Source organism: Labrus bergylta, chromosome 1, assembly GCF_963930695.1.
Source record: "Labrus bergylta chromosome 1, fLabBer1.1, whole genome shotgun sequence".
In the NCBI taxonomy this organism is placed as follows: Eukaryota; Metazoa; Chordata; class Actinopteri; order Labriformes; family Labridae; genus Labrus; species Labrus bergylta.
Genome location: NC_089195.1, coordinates 31,343,040 through 31,362,431, shown reverse-complemented (window position 1 = coordinate 31,362,431; position 19,392 = coordinate 31,343,040). Strand labels below are relative to the sequence as shown.

At 42.7% G+C, this 19,392-nt stretch overlaps 2 protein-coding genes across 18 annotated transcripts in view; one reads left to right on the top strand and one right to left on the bottom strand.

Moving 5' to 3' along the window:
- kdm4c (lysine (K)-specific demethylase 4C) overlaps nt 1-2,788 on the top strand; it is a 37,930-nt gene extending 35,142 nt beyond the window's left edge. For 3 of the 5 annotated variants that reach the window (XM_020645553.3, XM_020645552.3, XM_020645551.3), the window contains exons 21-22: nt 79-171; nt 1,585-2,788. In XM_020645553.3, coding sequence (XP_020501209.2) covers nt 79-171; nt 1,585-1,752 — 261 coding nt within the window. In that variant the 3' untranslated portion in view covers nt 1,753-2,788. The remainder of the gene's footprint in view (nt 1-78; nt 172-1,584) is intronic. The other 2 variants (XM_020645554.3, XM_020645555.3) reach the window with 2 other exon arrangements.
- A 2,251-nt stretch (nt 2,789-5,039) lies between these two features.
- Nucleotides 5,040-19,392, bottom strand: part of ptprdb (protein tyrosine phosphatase receptor type Db) — a 190,703-nt gene continuing 176,350 nt past the window's right edge. For all 13 annotated transcript variants that reach the window (XM_065959143.1, XM_065959148.1, XM_065959149.1 and 10 more), the window contains 8 exons: nt 19,202-19,356; nt 17,248-17,533; nt 12,572-12,750; nt 12,330-12,456; nt 11,036-11,161; nt 9,760-9,914; nt 8,609-8,744; nt 5,040-8,502 (listed from right to left, as the gene is read on the bottom strand). In XM_065959143.1, coding sequence (XP_065815215.1) covers nt 8,434-8,502; nt 8,609-8,744; nt 9,760-9,914; nt 11,036-11,161; nt 12,330-12,456; nt 12,572-12,750; nt 17,248-17,533; nt 19,202-19,356 — 1,233 coding nt within the window. In that variant the 3' untranslated portion in view covers nt 5,040-8,433. The remainder of the gene's footprint in view (nt 8,503-8,608; nt 8,745-9,759; nt 9,915-11,035; nt 11,162-12,329; nt 12,457-12,571; nt 12,751-17,247; nt 17,534-19,201; nt 19,357-19,392) is intronic.

The window sequence follows — 19,392 nt, the reverse complement described above, 5'->3', positions numbered from 1 at the left end:
CATGTCTGTGAAATAAACGCACTTCATTAAAACTTCAAACTGCTGGATTGAGCGTCCGATCTGTCCCTGTGCTCTCAGGTGGAGTTTGAAGACGGCTCCCAGGTTCTGGCCAAACGAGACGATGTCTATACGTTAGATGAAGACCTGCCCAAAAAGGTGAAGCGTAGACTTGTAAGTATTAGACTTACTGGGAAACGTCAAAATCTTTTTATACTTTCAAGTTGATCCAGTGTTTCCTACAGAGACTAATAACTAGACAGAGAAATAATGACAGCTGTTTTCCTTTTTTTAAACATGTGTACGCTCACCGTCTGAGAGCGACTGTAGCGTGTAGCCTCTGTATGCTCTGCAGGAGATCAGAGAGAGAGAGACGCAGGCCTCTCCTGTTAAATATGAACCTTCACATTGTTTTTGTGCAGCTGCTCGATGCCGATGTTATTCTGGACTGTTAATAAGACGCCTCCCTAAACGGGACTCGGCTGTTGATGATGATGAAACTGTGGTGAAACTTGTCAAAACAGCGGTGTTGTTTCAGCGACGTATTAAAACGTTCTGCTGATGAATAATGGAGCGGACGTGTATGTGTAGAGGGCGAGGCCGGACGTGTGTGGGTGTGTGGATGAAGTTGTTTGTACAGACACTAAAATAAGTAATAGACGATCAGCCTCGTTCACCGAGATTTCCTTAAAATAGTTTTTTCATGATTTGTTCTTGAGAAAGAAAACCCCTTAATGGGATTTATGAGGTGTGCTCAAACGGAGGGATTGTTCTCACTTGTGTTCTTAAATGAAGAATGTGCAACATTTTACATATAAATAAAGCAGAAATCAAGTATCCTGTTGTAAATCTCTGAGTCATGATTGTCTACAATGAGTGAGAAGCTCGAGTCCCGTCAGCTGTGTTGTTGTCAGAGCCGTGTTTACATCATGTTTATGGACGGGACGGCCGCGTCGTGTTTAAAGCTGTTTCAGTCAAGGACTAGAGAGAAGAAGAATAACATACTCACTGATTATTTAGATGTCATGTAAGTGTCTTTCAATCACGGTCACGCCGTGTCAACTTACGTGAAATATGAAGCTACGAGCTAACTAAAGAGCGCTAACATTAGCATGCTAACAACGACAACGCAGGACACAGGTGATTGCAGCTCGAGCCAACGCGTGCGCTTAATGGTGTTTAATTACGGTGCGTTCTAATTGACAACTCCCTCGTGTGAACTCGAGTGGAGAGGGGTTGGAGGCGTGTCTCTGGAGGAGAGCGGTTTGTTTTGGTGTCATGCTGGTGCTCAAGGGCGACATCTACTGGATCCAAAAGTCTCACATTCTGTCTTTAAGTTGATGAACGTTACGTCATGGTAAACTTGCCATGTGCATATTTTTCCTAATTAGCATGAACACAAAACATTTCTGTATTTGTTGAACTATTTCCCTCCTCCCTTCACCGCGGCTGCAGGTGTAACTTCTTTCTGTAGGAAACGCTGTTGATACTTTAATGGCAGGAAATAAAAAAAAAAATTGAACATTTGCTCCCGACAATCTTTTATTTGACACTTATTTGTGTTTTCTCTTCTTATTTTTTGTCCAGTCCACCGCGTCGAGCATGCGTTTCCAGGACGCCTTCTTCACCACGCAGGGGGAGAGGAAACGCCAGAGGACACCCAATTCACGCTTCCAGAACGACTACGTGGCCCTGCCAGGCCTCCGTACTACTGCCAAAAGCACATGGGAGCAACGCAGCCACAAAGGGAAATGAAGTCATGGGAGGAGGATGGATGACAAATGAATGCACTGAATGAGCCGTTGATGAAGAGGGGGGGATGTTAGAGAGTGTGTGTGTGTGTGTGTGAGAGTGTGTGTGTCTGGATCTACTTCCATTTTAACATTTGCCCACACAACTTGTGTGTGTGTATCGATCAGGGGACACAACATGAGGGAAACGGGTGATCTGGGTGTGATGGATGTAAACTCGCTCGTGTGTGCTCGTACAGTAAACATCAGTTGTTGGTGATTGAGTGACGTCACAGGCAAGGAGAAGGACTCTGATTGGACAAATGGGACTCTTACAGAACGGGTAAACAGCGGGCATCGCTGTCTGCCTTCCTCATGCTTTCACATCCGTCAGGGAAAAACAAAACGTGACTTACATTTGTCGCGTCGCCCTTTTTTCAAAATGAACAATAACTTTTTTTTTTTCTTTGTACATTTAAAAAAAAAAAAAAAAAAAAAAAAAAAAAATATCACAGGTGAGATTTTTTCTAAATAGCTTGCCTCTGGTAGCTTTTTAGGGGTCCGTTATTTCCATTTGTTTTGATTTTTGGGATATTTATGCACTTTGCTTGTAGTATTATTTTCCTCATGTCTTACTGCTTCTCCCCGCTGCATGTTCAACACTGTCTCCTAACTGCTTCTGCTGGGGGGGCCGAGTCCAAGAACACGCCAATGGCTTCCTCTCTGCGCTGCTCCTCGATCAGTACAGACCGATCATTCATGTATTTTTGGAGTCGACACTGAAAAAACGGAATCACTGTTAAAACACAAAAACTAAAATAAATAAAAAAAGATGACCAAAAGTGAATCACTCCTGGATGAATCATTCAGACAGAAAGCCATGCCTGTGTGTTGGATTATGTGCCCCATCAATGTGAAACGCTACTGTTGCTCCTTTTGAATAAGACACCTTGTTGAAATTATTTAAAATTTGTATTTATTTTTGGCTTGCTATAGTTAAACTATTGCTAACTGCTGTAAGAAAAACAATAAAAAATGACATATTTGTTTTTTCAATTAAACCAGTGTTTATTTGGTAAGCTGCTCAGTTGTCTGAAATTTGCAATTTCAGCGTCTGTGTGAGTGACTGAAAATGTGGGCGGGACCACTTTCAACACAATGAAAGTGTTAAAATCTGTTAAGTAACTTGACTATGAACGGCCGACCAGTCTGAGCAGGAGAGCAAGTGACCTCACCCAGAAGGATCCTGAACATGTTTCCAGTCTTTTACCTGCACGGGGACTCTGGCAGGAAATGAAATCCAGGAGGCGTCTTAAGTGGCACTGCTTCAGAAAGCTTTGTTGTACTCTTAATGGAAACTATGTCACAGTCTGCTTCAGAGGACTCTCTGATACCGGAGCCAAGCAAGACGACAAGACATCCTGGATGTAAAGGGAGAACAAACACACAGCTTATGAACTCATAAAAGAACCTCTAAGGTTCACAAAGCCTCCTAAAGTACTGAGAGTTGCTCTGAGTGAGAGAATTCTTAGAATCAGGACATTTTCTAAGAATTTCCCCTCAAGCTTAAGACTAGATCTTTGCAAGGATGAAAGTTATTCACAAAAGTGTCTTAGCCCCTTAAGAGAGCTCCTAAGGTGTCAAACTGTTAGGAGTAGTGTGAGGAGGACTTTTAAGAGGATGAAGAGTTTCTCAAGCTTGTTTGCTCTTACCATTTCACTCCCCTCAATTCACAGCTTAACAAGAATATAACACATGAAAATTGTTTTTTTTTCTATATTGCCACAGAAGCGCTATTAAATAGATTTCGTCCAGAAGGCCAAAAGGGAGAAGCATATGCCTCTAAAAGACTAAGTGGCTCTTTAAAAGCATCCCACACAGTCTAACAGAGACTTGTTGAAGTGATGGGGATTGAGCTGATTCACAAATCAAGTGCAAATTCAACAGAGCTTCAGAGGCTCCAATGAGAAAAAGGCTCATCTGCCAAAAGCAAGACAGTCTCTCTGCTGCCTGGAAGCAGCTTTGGAAGATAATTTGCTGTGCTTTGACAATAACAAGTCAGCCATGAATGAGTAAGTCCATTTCAATTGCGGCTCTTTTGCTCACTGCAAAGTGAAGCCTCAATCTGTTTCCCCAGTATGGATTATAGAGTTTACAGAATACCCTGTGAGACCGGGAGTTTAAGAATGCAGCCAAAACAAATGGCCAAAATGTTTCTTGATAATGTTGGAAACAAATTCAAGGTGGTGTAACGTTGTCTTGAGGGAAGAAAATATGAATCATGGCCTCGCTGCTGAGAGACTCGGCGCTACAGAGAGGAAGGTCCCGACAGTGGTTTGTGTTCATGCACAGGACGACCTTTCAGACAACGCAGCCTTCCTGGAGTCTCCGGGCCGAGTCCTGAATGGGGTTCCACTTAAGGACTTTAAAGCCAACTCAGGGGGCAATGATGGAGAAACCTTGAGGGGGGTGACCGGGAGGAACTTGTCATTTAACTTTGGACTAGTCATGGATTAGTAATAATAAACACCATGTTTGAGCAGCAGGTGAATCATGAGTGTACCTGAACAGTCAAGAGATAAAACTGATTAATATATATTTTCCATTTCCAATGTTTAGAGGCAAAATTAAATCAAAGACAGTAGACAGTTGCAAGTATTTAACCCCTGTCACAATCAGATATTTGGTGGACAGACTTGTCCTCTGGATTTAAGTTTTGTTGAGGACTAAAGTGTCCTTTAGACCCCCCCCAGTGGATGCAGAATTTTTGATGGACACACGATGTCCCGCTGGCACCCAGCAGCAGGATATCTGTTTTTTGCAGATGAAAAAAGCATCCCTAAGGCGCACAGTTGGTATAAATCTTTCAGCTGACCAGGCGTCCCTGAGGTGTCCTGTGGGTTTGAATTCTATTGGTGGAGAAAAGGTGTGCATTGCATGGACAAATGTTGGTGGACAAAGTTCCCTAAGGGGTGAAGCAGGTGTTACAGTGTCACTACGGCACATAGTTGGTGTAAAACCTTTAACAAAAGTGTCCCAAAGGCACCCTATGGTTTTTTAAATGTTTGCCCAGTGGATGTAAAACTTGTGCTTGACAAACGTTTCCTTAGGGACACTTTAAAATGCCAAAACATTTTACAGCCACTTGTCCCCTAAGGTGTCCTTTGAGTGTCATTTGATTTTGCAGAGAAAAGTTTCCCAGAGACATTCAGTTTAAATTTGGGTGGAAAAGTGTCCTTGGCTATTTGCGCCCCTCCTAAGTGTTCTTTATTTAGTGTAAAGCACGGAGATACAAGACGACAGCAGTGGCAGTTTTTATTTTACTTGAGTTTATTTGTAACAAATGAAACTTGTGTCGACAGAGAACAGAAATTCATACAGACCTGTTTTTGCGGTTTTCACGCGCTCCGAGAACCAATGTAAGAAAATAAAAAGCACTTGTTGACTCGGAGCAGAAAACAAAAACAAAAAACAAAAAAAATAAAAATAATAAAGTTTACATTTACAGACCAGATTGGAGGTAAACTGATCCAAGTAACACGTCATAATTTTTCCTTTTTATACAATTTAAAAACTCCAGTTTGATTCCATCTACATGACACATTGAGGGGAAAATAGAGAACACCTTTTTTTGTGAAACTTGTCTTGTGGTACAACAAATCCACAATGTGATGTATTGCACATACGGTCGTGCCATAAAACTGTGACTTCAGGTGCGTCCTTTAATTATATCACTCTGTATATCTCATAGATTTGTATTCACTCGTTATAACCTTATACTTATTTATTTATGCATTTCAATCACTCTCTGTGTTCTGTGTTATTTACATATACACAACCATGTGAGCAGTACAGGGTCCATCTTTACTGAGTTCAAGTAAAACTCCTTTAGGTGGGGGGGGGGGGGGGGGGGGGGGCTATCAGCGATAATAGGATACTAGTATTAGTGCATAGTACAAAGAGAGAAAGTGCAAGTCTTCCCGTTACAGGTGCGACCAAAGGGGCATCTCAAAAGTGGTACCATGCATACAAAACAAAACAACAACAGGGGTTACTGTAGGATAGTGGAAAACTGTCAATGATCCCTTATATGGTCGAGCTTTTTATGGAGATAGAAAAAAAAAAGAAGGTTGTAGGTTCTGTTGTTGTTGGAGATGTAGCACCTGAACTTTTCTTAGCGGAAATCAGAAATGAGGAACACAGACGACTAGTTTGATTTCAGATGAAGGGGCTTCAGGTGGGATACATCAGCTCAGCCCTGTTTAAAGTGTGTTTTTAAACTTCTTCTCCAAACTGACAAAGATGGCCGTCCCCGCTCGGCTGGATTCTCTACATAGCTGAGTAAGTATGACTTGTCGGGAGCCAGCTCACAGTCGGTGCCAAAAGTCGCTCTCGTAGCCCAAAGAAAAGAATCTCATGGCAGGCAGGCGGAGGTCTGAGTGACAGGAGGTCACACACACAGAGCTTGTGTAAACCGTCCCAGGGAAGAAAAAGACAGAATGCTGCCAACATATGAACCTTTAATCTGCTCTTCTCTGTAGTTAAGTCTCATATAGAAGATTTTTTTTTTTGTCCTTTTTTTTGATTCAAAGAGATATGATAATGCTGTCGCTGGGTTTGAAAATGATGAGTACAATAATCCAGCCTACACAAGAGCCGTCCATACAAAACAGATTCCACAGCCGAACGACGCGACACAACGACGAGACACTTTTCACAAAAAAACAGCGACGCAACAAACTCATATCCACACGGACGTTTCAGTTCTCTCTCTCCCACACAAAACACACAAAAAAGAAACCCTTTAAAGTAACGTTATCAAAATAGGCGTGTAATATAAGGCACTAGAAATCTAAAAATCTAAAATACTTATTAGATGCTGTTTGAAGGATGAGTTCTGGTCATTCGTTGGTTTTTTTTCGCCCCGTGACGCTCTGGAAGGGATGACATCATCTATCGGAGTCGTGACATGATTTAAAAAAAAAAAAAAAAAAGGTAGTTTCCTCTGTTTTTGGGGACGCGTTGAAAAAAAAATAAAACAGGTGAGCGAGGAAGCGTAACATCCTCGTGTCTGGAAACATGATGCACCATCGTCACTATCGTCGTCGTCGTCGTCATGGCATTTAACCGCAGTTAGTGACTGAACACAAAAATATATAATACATCTACTTATTGCACACTGAATCAGACAGAGAGAAAAGTAATAAGTGAGCATTCCAGTGAGAAAATTGTTCCTTCCCCGACCCCCCCCTCCCCCCCTTACACCCCATCCCACCCTGTTTTCTATTTCTACACCCCCCCTTTCTCGCTCCCTGCTTGAGAAATCTTTGTGAAGCTTATTTGGACACATAAATAGTTACTTTTTTTCTGTCTGTGCATACTCTCTTTAGTCTTTCAAACCGGCACACTGATCAACTTGGCAAGATTATTCTCAGGGCTTTTTCCGGTCGCATCCCTACGAGCCCCCTCCTTCTGAGACTACAAATATGGCCGCCCTCTCTTGACGTAAAATGAGAGTCCTGTGTGCATGCGAAACTGTGTTCTGTGGGGTGGAGGATACAGGAGAGTGACACTCACTGGTGGTGTTTTTCATAGAATTGTGAACATTTTTTTCCACACTAGATTTGATTGTACACTTTTAAAACAGTACCGTATCACTTTTTTTTTTGTTTGTTTAAAAATCGCTACAGCTCATTGGATTACACAGAAAAGAAAAAGAACAAAACACAACTTTGCCTTCTTATGATCAGTGGGGGACAAAGTCGCAAATCTGTCAAAACAACAAAAAACAAAAAACGTGCCACAAGGAAATACCCAGTTTTTAAAAAACAAGATAGTCACATATCTATATTTTTCTAAAAAACTAAATCAATGTCTTACTTTGTGGTATGCATTTGAAACCTCTTTCCCTTATCTTAACTCGTGAAGCATAAGGTTGAACTGGTGCTTTTTTTTTTTTTATTACTGTATGGTAGAAATATCTTCTTTTTCATTCACGGGAAACGAGAGTCTGTTTCCAAAACAAAAAGAGAAAGACGGAGGAAAAAAAAAAACACTTGTTGGTGTCTCTTTTTTTTTTGTTTTTTGGGGATGTGAGTTCTTTGTCTTTTTTAATACTGTGTGCTCTGTGTTCGCAGTCTCTTGTTGGCAATTCTCTGGTGCTTTGAAAAAGTCCCAGTTTCTTTCGGTCGGTCCACGTGGCTTCCATAAGATGGATTTGCAGACTCCTTTTCTAGACAGTCCTCTAGATAGAAAAAAGTGATAGCTATATACTGTAGCCAGGTCCTGTGTTTAGGTTGGTGATGCTACACTGGTGGTGGACACAGGTGAGAGTTCCACACCCAAACAATGTAAAGCAATCTGGGTGCTCACAAAAAGCACGGAAACGACAAAAAAAAAAAAAAAAATCAATATTCGATCAAGTATTCTGATTGGAACAGTGGTTGAAGTTGCTTCTTCAGACTGACCAATGGGTGTGTTTGGGCTGAGGGTGGAAGAAACACCCTTGTCAAGCAGGTTTCTATGGCTCAGTTAGAGGTGCTGTTTCTTGGTACGGAGTAAGCCGATGGTCCCCCTTCACTCTGCATGTGGTGGCCGAAGCTCTTCAAAGACACATCGCGGCCTAGTGCATTCATCCAGACCCGCACGCGTGTGACCTGACAGAAGTGCACTAGGTGGGATGTGGCACGAGAGACGGCCACTGGGTTTATGTTGCATAGTGATCAAAGCTTCCCAGGTACTCCAGACTGGCCCGGTAGCAGAACTGGTACTGGTCCTGGAGGGTGGGGCAGAAGAATGTCAAATCAGTGTTGGAGAAAACAATCAACACTTAAACTACATTTTCTGCCTTGTAGTTCTTCAGCTTCGACTTTCAATCTCACCTCGGTCTGAACGGTGGCAGGTCTCTGGGTGCGGAGCATCTTGACAGTCTGGAAGATGTCCACCACTCCCTCGTACCTCATCCTCTCCAGCACGATGCTGAGGGTGATGAACACACCGGTCCTCCCCACTCCCGCACTGTGTGTGGATAGATGAAAATGAGGATGTTTTAAGAACTGCATTGTGAGCCAAAGTCTGATATTGGGCACTCAGCATGCCCCCGACAAGGCTTCATACATCTGTGGAATATGTTCAAGGTATGAAATGTAAAGTGCCCGATACGTTAGTTTGTTTTTTGTCAGTGAGATTTCTTGCTTTTACATAATGCTTTAATCCTATTTTTTGGTCTGGGCAGTTATTTACTGAATCAAGTCACTTGCAAAGCTCTTCGGCTGCTTCTTGGGGGTCTCTGTAACATAATGTAGTCATAACTCATGCAGGCTGAAGATATTCTATGTCAGTCGTTGGAAAACATCAGGTTATGTTTGTTCTTGTGTGCTCTCCCTCCCCGTCTCTATCTCCCTCCCCCTCTCGGCCTCCCTTTGCATACATTTTCTCCACCTCTGTATGTCTTTATGGTAGTAAAGCTCCTGTTTATAAAGCATATAAGACTTTTCTAAAAGCCCAACCCCTAAACCCTTTATAATTATGACACCACCCCTGTATGGCAAACAGCTGATAAAGTGAAGAATGAGTCATTTGTATATTTTATTGACTAATTAACTTTATTTACAGCTTGGCTTTAGTCTGGCTTTTCATCCATTCCTGTGTAAAATGGATCCTTATGATATTTATAAAACCAAAACAGTTTCACAGCATATAGTTATTGACCTCAATTTGGGTAAATATTGCAATCAAATGATAAAGAGTGAAGGGATGGAAGCAGACGAGGCTCTGTTGAAAAGGGCTTTGTGCTGACGGAGAAAACAAACAAACTAATGGATGTGAACTAGCTCATTGCTTGGACAGTGAACTTCAATCAAAATCTTTAAACGTGAACTATAGACATGAAAGAGTTAATTGTTATCTGTGCGAACTGAACTTTATGCTGGCTAATTTTTGCACAACACTGCCCATGTAGTTTGTTATTACCAAAATGTGACCCCCAATATCGCCAATATATAAAGTGACCCCAACATGTAAGTGTTCTTACCTGCAGTGCACAGTGATTGGCCCATCCTGGCCAAACTGTTCTTTAGTTTTGTGCACCTGGCCAATGAAATCAATAAACCCCTCCCCTGACTTTGGCACTCCTTGCTCTGGCCAGTCAGTGAACTGGAACTGACGAACTGTCCGCGATTGGCCGTCCTAAAGGAAAAGGAATTTATGTTTTAAATATTTATTATAACAGATTTAACTTTAACAGACGACACATAAAACCATCTTTCCACCTCTCAAATAATACACAGGGGTGCTCTGGATTGATTCATTTCCTATCTGTCAACAGGTCTTTTCTGTAATGCTTGGAGTAGCTTCTCCCTCTGCGTCTCTTTCTGGTGGGGTCTCCCAGGGGTCTATTTTGGGTCCCCTTTAATTCACTCTTTAATGCTGCCCCTGGGGTAAATCCTCTTTGGCAAGGCATGGACTGTCATTGTTACGCCGACTATGAGACTCAACTCTATACCTCGTTTAAACCTGGCAACACTGATCTTTCACATATCATGTCCTGTCTGGCAGAAATGAAAAAAAATGGATGTCAACAATCTTTCTACAGCTCAATGACTATAAATCTTAAGTGTTGATTATTACTCCATCTTGCCCCAGTGGCAACTATATTAATAATCTCTCTCCCTTTCTCCTGCCAACTTAGCAAAAGTTGTCAACGCATTTATTTCTTCGGGACTCAATAATGGTAAGCTTGCATCCAAAGGCTGCTGCCGGGCTCTTAATCCGTACCAAGAGAGTTGACAACATTACACCTGATCTCGCTTCCCTTCACTGGATACATGTGAGTTTTGTATTTGATTTTAATATTGAATTCCAGGTGAGCGAGAGCTGTATCGAGTGGCCTGAGATCCTCAGGCAGGGCCCTGCTAGTGGTTCCTAAAACTTGACAAGTCACACAAGACCCCACAGACACAGACCCCACAGCTGTTGAACTTCTCTAACCTGGAAATTTCAGTAGTGATTTAAGAGGTAAACTCATCGCCTCTCTTAAATCACTTCTTTGAACTCTCTTTTGTTGTCTGCCTTTTCTGACCTGTTGTCTTTATTCTACTTCTTTACTGTGTTTGTATTGATATATGAGTTTTATTGACCTGTTAATTTGCTTTTGTGTATTTACTTTATACATATAAGTAAATGTATATTTGTTTGTATTATTCTGCCTTTTTTTAAATTGTAAAGCACTTTGTAACTTGTTTTAGAAAAGTGCAAAAGAAATAAAGATTTGTATTCGATAAACACAAACACACAAATTGGGGACTCACCCTCGCGTCGGTGACTTTAAACTCTCGGAGGATGTACTGGGGCATGTTGTACTCAGCCATGGGATCCACCACAAAGTACTGGTACCTGGCTGAGCGCTCTGCAGGCCAGTACTGGTGACACTTCTCCTGCATGAGCAAACAAGAAAGAGCATTGTGTTCAGATTCAACAGAAAAAATGTCAGGGGTGCATCGTGTAGGGAAAACAGTTTCTGACAAACGTTTAATGAAAGTCCCCTGACTGGCTTATAAAACTAATTATTCACTGAAAAACAGACTGTGCCAGATGAGATATGATGCTGATGAGATATAACTCAAACCACTATCTCCAGCTTTCCCGATCTGTCACAGGCTTCTCAATGTGTCATATACTGTTTTGCATGGCTGAGACTCATTACTTTTTACGGATATTCACCAAAAATAGCGTCACAATTTATTCAGATTTTTTTTTTGTTCCCCTACATCAAAGAGTGTGCTCGAGACAGGACACTGTTTATGACAGTTTTCAGGGTCATCTCCCGGTGAGAACACTTCACAATTAGCTTTTACTTTTATAAAGTCAAGAGAAGAATGAGGGACAAAGTCAAAGGCTCCTTGTCATGATACACTTTAGGCAGTTATCTATTTATTTATTTCGGCCTCATTCACTGAAGATCCCAAGATCCCTGACGCCCAGCCTCCACCATCGGACTGTGTCGTCCCACCACCAACGCCGTCTTCATTCATGCACGGCCTGCTCCGGCCTCCACCTCAGCGGCAAAGTAGTGTGGACAACATGAATGCGAGGAACACAAAGGAGAAATCCTTCGGGCATACTGTATTATCCCATAAAGCGTCTCAAGATAACACTTGTTATGAGTTCACGCTGTACAAATAATGAATGATTGAAAAGGCCTAGACAGATGAGTGACCCTGCTCTTTGCATCTGTGTTCTGAAATTGATGAACGCCATGTCCTCGTAGCTCCTGCAAGGTTTTACTAAATAGCAAAGGAAAAACGACCATATAAGGGCATAACACAGCAGGCCTTATGCACACACAGAGGTCACACCGAATTAAAAAAGAACAGATGAGAGATGTCCCAACAGCCCATATGAAACTCTAAAAATGACTGCACACCATATTTCACTAATATGAAAAATGTGAGTTGTTCTGAAATTGACAAAGTGCTGCTGCTAGAGAAACACAAACGGGCTGATTTACAATATTACATTCAGCAGCGTCAGTAGTGTAAATGAAATATGAACTACAGACTGGTGATGGATGATATCACTGTGTATTTGTATTTCTATACGTACCCGTCCCATTTCTCTCAGCTTGGTTAGCATGACAACTATGGTGGAGTTGTGTTCCCACAGCATCCTCCAGTAGTCCTCTGTGGTCTCAGCCAGCGGACCTTGGGTAGCTATGTAGGCCTTCTGCTGCCTAAAGACACAAATACAAGAACTTTATGCCGTTTGTAAAGAATGTCAGGACTTTGTAGTTAAAAAACTTTACACATACTACCTGATTGCCAACACTACAAATTGTTTTTTCTGACCTGTATCCATCAATGAAGCTGGCATTGATATAATCCGATCCCTCCACCCCTCTGATTGGCTGCAGACACACACGCGTGGTCTCGTAGGGCATGATGTTCACGAGCCGGTTCTTGAACTTGTTGCATGGCAGGTTGGCGCTCACAAACCGCGACGTGTGGGCCTTGGCACTAGCCAGACGCTGAAACATAAAAAAGAAATCAGAATGTTTGAGCAGCAGGCGTGACAAATAGTACGGGAGAAAATAAGACAAATATGGAAAAGAAAGGAAAGAAAACATGATTAATTAAAGGTAAAGAGACAACTCCAAGGCCCTCATTTGAATGTATTTAGCACAAGTCTTTTTTTTCCTCTGGCAAACCGGACAACTTCAATTAGAGAAGTGTCTTAACTCTGCAGGCCCGAGGACATTTAGTCAGATATCTTCAATTCAATAAACAAAGGAAGGCTGATTTAAGGGGGGGGGGGGGGCAGCGGGAGGGAACAGGAGAGGAGAAGGATAATGAGACTAAGGAGAGGAGGAAGAAGAAAATCAAGAGTCTGGGGGAAGAAAAAACCACAAGGCCCCACACTGTCTCAATGCACACATGTGAACCACGGTTGATCCTGCGCTAGTCAGAGAAAAAAAAAGAAAGCTGGAACACAAACATGTATATGGATACGTGCAGACAGGCAGACATGAGCACACTCTGTCTGACACTCGACCAGTGGATGACTTAAAACGAAAAGATGGAACAACAGAGAAGAGGCGGAGGGAGACCGCAGACTCTTTTGGGGGAAACAATGGGGTCTCAGGAACCATCGGCGGCTACCGGAGAAACAGCAGTACCTTGTTTTCCTACAGACAAGACCAAGCTGGAAAATCCCACACTGACCACAAGTTCATCAGTTCATTCGGGTATTTCCAGCCCTTTTTTCCCATGCCAACAAAAGCAATTCTTCATGTCATTTGGTTTGAATTTGTCCCAATCTTATCAATAAGTCTGGACCACACAAAACCCTTTTGTTGCCGTGATACGTGCCATTATCATTATTTTTTTAACAATATGTTGAGTTTGGGTCCAATCATGCACGGCTGGAAACCTCTTAAAAGTCTACCAGTAAACTCTCCGTGAAAGGAAACAAAGACAGTCGGTCTTTATAGGGGGGTTGGATTACCAAAAGCTGCCACAACAGCTTCATTTTATTTCTTTTCTCACACACATTCTTTTATTTTTTATTGAGGGATGCTGCTTCATAAGAAATGCCATCCTTTTGGTGTTTTTTTATGAAGGTTGAAGTAAGAGATGCCTAACGAATTAAAGTCATCACCCTCATTACTCTGACACTAAATAACAAGTCAGTTTGTATAAATTCAGGCCTGAAATGATTGTGGGGTATTGCACCATTAGCTAACCATCACTAATTGGCATCAGGATTACTATTTTGTTAAATGATTTATTCATATTTTTATGAGTAGGCACAGAATGCAAAATGAATGTTGTGTCTAAGCTGTAATGCAGCCTACAGCCACTAGCCGGGGCTGTATCAATAGACTGGCTGTAGCGACTTGGAATTGTCTCTGTGCTCTTCTGCCTGGATGTAAACAAGCACAATGGACAGATGGCATCTCATCTTTATCTGGAGATAAAGTTGGATGCAGGCTGTGTCAGGTTCAACTGGCATATCATCACACGACCACAGCAAAGCGTAACCAGCACAGGCACGTGGGCGTTAACCACACTCTCGTCCCGCGTTTGGCCATGGTAAATTCATTTGACTGAGTGTATTCTAAACTTTAGACTAGTCGATTAGTCTGAATTGAAAATATGTGTTTAATCGATTTTGAAATGATTAACATCCCTCGTGGAAAGAGCCGGTTCTGTCCCTGGAGTGTTGGAGTGGGATGAGAGCTGGTGAGAAGGATAACCGTGACATTATGTTTTACACCAATATAAGGCTGAGCAAACAGTTCAGTGCACGCTCGGGTTCATTGTGATTCTGAGGAGAGCGCTGCCATTAGGACAGGAATGCCGGAGCATAGGATGAAGGAGATTGCTTGGAGTGGCTTTGTGTTTACTTTGCCCTCTGAGCGTCGGAGCAGACATAAACCATTCCAGGAAAAACGTAAGCCACCTGCTTCCAATATATACCTGTACGGCTCAAACTGACTCTCTCCCCTTTAACCCAACCAGACCAGACAAGTCTGCTGAGAACTCGTCTGGCAAGAGGTAAACATCAAGGTAAACACAATTACATATCGAAGGTAAAATGAAAAATAACAGCTCTCAAAAAGTCCCGTTAATGCTCATTTTTCATTCTTGTGAACGTTCGGGGGATTTCTCTTTGAATTCTAATCAGCTCCCTAAATGTTTGAAAACACCCACAATAATCTTTCCCAAAGATTTCAATTCAAACCTTTTAACTCTCCTGCCTCCATTATTTGGTCCATCATACTTCCAAAAAAACGATGACGCTCTCTAATACCCTCTGTGGAACTCTCTTACCTTGGATTCAAAAGGTGCAATCCCATAATCCCCTTCAAATCCTACCATTCATACTGAGTATATGTAACCGTCAGAGGGGAGGTCGCTAAGAGCCCTGGGAAAGATGCTCAGTGACTATCAAGGGCAGGGATTCAAGGTCCAGACACACAGTACAGTGTGAGCGTGTGAGTGTTGTTCTGAAGCCGTCAGAGAGAATTAAAACACCTTCCACTGACCATCGTCTGCAGCTACTTACATAGAAATAGGTTATCATCTTTGATTATTCACAGTTTGGACTTTACAAAGCCATTAACGATTATTCTATTGGACATATAATTAAAAAGCATTTACCTAATCTAATTGAATTGAATTACTTTCCTCTCCATTCATCATAGCACATGCTTCTAATGCATGCAATCTTATGTTTTAGAACTCTAACAGGATGTAAATGCTATGCTTCTTTTTTTGTTCTTGAGCTGCACTTGTGCCAATCGATCTTAAACGAGTCATGGGGACACACCTTTAGACAAAATAGTATGAACTTAAATCCAGTAGCAACTTAGCTTAGCATGAAGACAGGTAGTCTGGAGAGGGAGAGCTTGCCATGCCTTGTCAAATAGCAAATAAATCTTCATACCAGCAACTTCAAAGCTCAGTTTGTAACGCATTAGCTTTGGGTGAGATTACATTTTGGTCGGGTGTTCTTTAGCATCTGTTGGTTGCAACCACATGATGACAACAAAGACTCCAGAAATTCCAGAATCTGCATCTTTATAATGATAGCTTTGCCCTCCACCCCTCACCTTTTTTCTGGTTTATTTTTGCATACTCCATTACGGACAATTTGCATGTTTGATTATGAGTGAGTGTGCAAGTGTAGGTTTGTTTACTCTTAGGTTTGGTTAGGGGTTTTTAATGTTCCTTTAGTTTACATGTTGTCATCGAAATGAGTCAATAAAAATAATATACATTAAAAAAAAGGTGCAGTCTCAACTCAAAGCCTCCCTCATCTCCAGAAGTCGTTGATGTTTGGTATTGTTAACAGTGACCATATGTTATACGATATCCTCGACCATCTTAAAACACAGATTCATCTGGCTGAAGTCTGAGTAGACAGAAAAACTCCTGAAACAGGTTCAAGGATGCGAGTGTGTAGCTGACCCTTCTGTCTAGCTTTGTCCTTGGCTGTATATTAAAATGGACAGCGTGTCTCTGTCCCCGTCTGTTGAAAGTGAAGCCAAAATACCATCACAGCATATTGCACTGGTGACGTCTTTTGGAACAGAGACATGCACAGAAGGGATCCGGCTGGTGCAACTGCAGAATTAATGCCGTGCCCCTTCTGCTTACCAACATTCACATTTAATTTGCGGATAAAATCTCAGAGATCCCTGAGGTTGGTAAAGTCCACAGCAGAACATTATTGTGTCAAGGTGGAGAAGAAACTCACAGTTATGAAAAGTTTAATGACTGTATTGTTACTTTTCTCTCGCCTTTCCTCCTCTACGTTTCTGGTGTGGTTAGGAGCACTAGAAGTTTGTCAACTTTTTGTTTGTCACCACATTTGTCAACTTAGCTGTCAATTATGACGTAAAATCTGCTCTCCCCCCCCATCAAATACTAAATAAAAACAAAACCACTCAGAAAAGGGATCACTTGAACATCAATCAGCATGATAATTACTATAATGACTCCAGGAGAATATGGGAAAACGTGTGTTTTAACTTCATTGTTTCATAATCCCTCTGCTAACCTACCAGCAGGGGGAGCTCGACATAATTTGGCTTCACTTTGAGGATCTGTTGCTCTGTCCATCTTAATATACACTCGGTGGGCCTTGTGTGTGTGTGTGTGGCAAAAAAGGGAATATTTTGCTTACAGAGATGTGGCATTGTTGCCTCTACACTTTTATTATGGACTGGTCTTTCGTCCTATACTCACTCACGTCCATCATCGTGATATCCATGGTAGTTATGTTTTATACGTATGTATTTATGTCATTGTGCTGTTTTTTTATGGCTGTATTGACTGTATGGACCTCTGTTGCAAACCAAATTGCCCCTCGGGGACAATAAAGATTTTCCAAATGAGACCAGTAAAGTGTCACATCATGATTAAATACCAGATGTAGAATGACTCACTTCTGTATTCTTGTGAAATAATTAGTTAGTTTCAGGGAATTTCACAATCTCCAGGGACACAGCGTTCCTCACCTTGAACTCCAGCTCCATGCCGGTGACGTTCTCCCCCGGTTCGATCTGCGTCAGCCTCTGGATGTAGGAGTACAGGTTCCTGGCGGGGACCTCTGTGTTCCCGCAGGTCACGGCCTCCAGCAGCGCGTCGTGGATGAAGATGTACTGGTCCTCCGTCTGGACCATGTAGTTCCTCTGGGAGCGCATCAGCGTGACGTGGCCGTAGATGTCGACGGTCTTTTCGTGCTTGATCCGCTCCGCCATGCCGTCGATGACAATGAAGCAGCCGGTGCGACCCACTCCAGCACTGGAACAGGAAGGGGGGGGGGGGGGGAGAGGAGGGGGGAACAGATGGTGATGTGGATTTTCTGAGATAACCTGGGGTCTGAATCGTTGTGCTAATAATTTTTCCTGACTGTGTGCTGAGTGGGTCCTCGTACCTTGCCACAAACCGGGCCCTGCTGTCAATTATCGCAGACGCGCTTACATACTGTGCCTAAATCAACTGAAGTATCACAAAGATGCCAGCCAGCAATATTTCACAACAAAGGACGTAAAAAAAAATTGGCATCAGCAATGAGTCAGCATCAGCGTCTGACTGACTGGCACGAGGAAGATATCCTCGCCTATCGACACACAATCCAGAAATATAATACATTTTAGCTGCCCACCCAAACACTTCACATTTCTGCTGCGCTGCTAAAGAAAAAGGTGAAACACACTGACCGAGCAAAGTTTCTGCAAGCGAATAAAAAACCTTCTTTTTTTTTTTTTTTAATGGTTGAATTAATATCAGTGTGTAAGTGTGTGGGGTGTCCATGTGGAGCCAGAGTCGGGCCCATTGTTTGATTCAGGGGCTGGTTGATATGTTAAGGCACATTATGATGGAGTCTTGCCGGGATAATTAAATTTGACTGATAATCCTGTTAGATACTCCATCTGACTGCTACGGAAGATTAGGGAAGAGCTCCTCTGCTGCCAACCTCTTCACCCCTCCTCCTTCCCTCGTCTCCTCGCCTCTTTATCTTCCCTCTAAGTACCCGTCCAACGCTCTCCAACACCAGCTCAGCTACTTTTTCCCACTCTCACATTTGTACATTTCTTTTTTTGGACTCCCATTTTCTCTCCACCTTTTCTTTAATTCATCATTTCCATGCACCGCGTCCTGGATTTGACCTCACCTTCTCTCTCATTCTGCGCGTGGCTTCCTCCTCTAACTCCCGCTCCCTGGCTAACTCTCCCTCTCAATCATCTCTCAATCCCCCCCTTTTTTCTTCCCCTTTCCCCGCTCTTCCTTCCACATCTATATCTCGCTAATTCTTCCTCCCGAGAGCTTCGGCTCCACTTTCCCTCCGCTACCTTCCATCTTCATCTCCCTGCTAGGAGCATAAAAACAACCTCTTCCCAGCTCCGGAGCTCGACTCTGTGCCAAGACTGTAATGACAAGTTTCCAAGAATCTTCCTCCAAACCAAGGCATGAGCCTCCTGCTGCACAGAGAGCAGCTCATCTGAATATAAACTTATGAACCCAGATCTACCACCAACGTAAACGGTAAATAGTCAACACTGGAAACTAACAGGGGTCAGCATGGTGGCTGCTGCTGCTGCTGCTGTTAAATCTTAAGAGACGCTGGAGGAATGTGGGTGTCCGGGCCAGAGAAGGTGGTTTTGGGGTTAGCATAATAGCAGGTCAAACTCATTTCAGGTCAGGACCCATGAATGATTTTATACAAGTGCTCTTGGTCCGGTGTTGATTTTCACAGACTCCCAGGCTTTAGAAAAATCACGCTGCCAAGTAAAACCCCAAAATAACACATAAGTGTTTCATGCAAACACACAAAATCACACACTGAGTGAGTTTTCTCTTGGGTCAGCAACCACTGGATTATCTTTCAAGGTGATTTCAGGAATCATTTTGGAAAAAGGGAATTATAGGAGCTCAAGGCAGTCATAAAACACGCACACATGTACACACCTGCAGTGGACAACCATCGGTCCTGCATCCGGAGGGTTGCAGGCCTTGACCCTGCGCAGGAAGGCCAGGAAGGGGGTGGGGTGTTCAGGCACCCCGTGGTCGGGCCAGGCCGTGAACTGGAAGTGACGGACCTCGCGCTTCTCATTGGAGCCGCTCTGCACGGGAAGACAGATGAGAGGATGAAGGGCTAA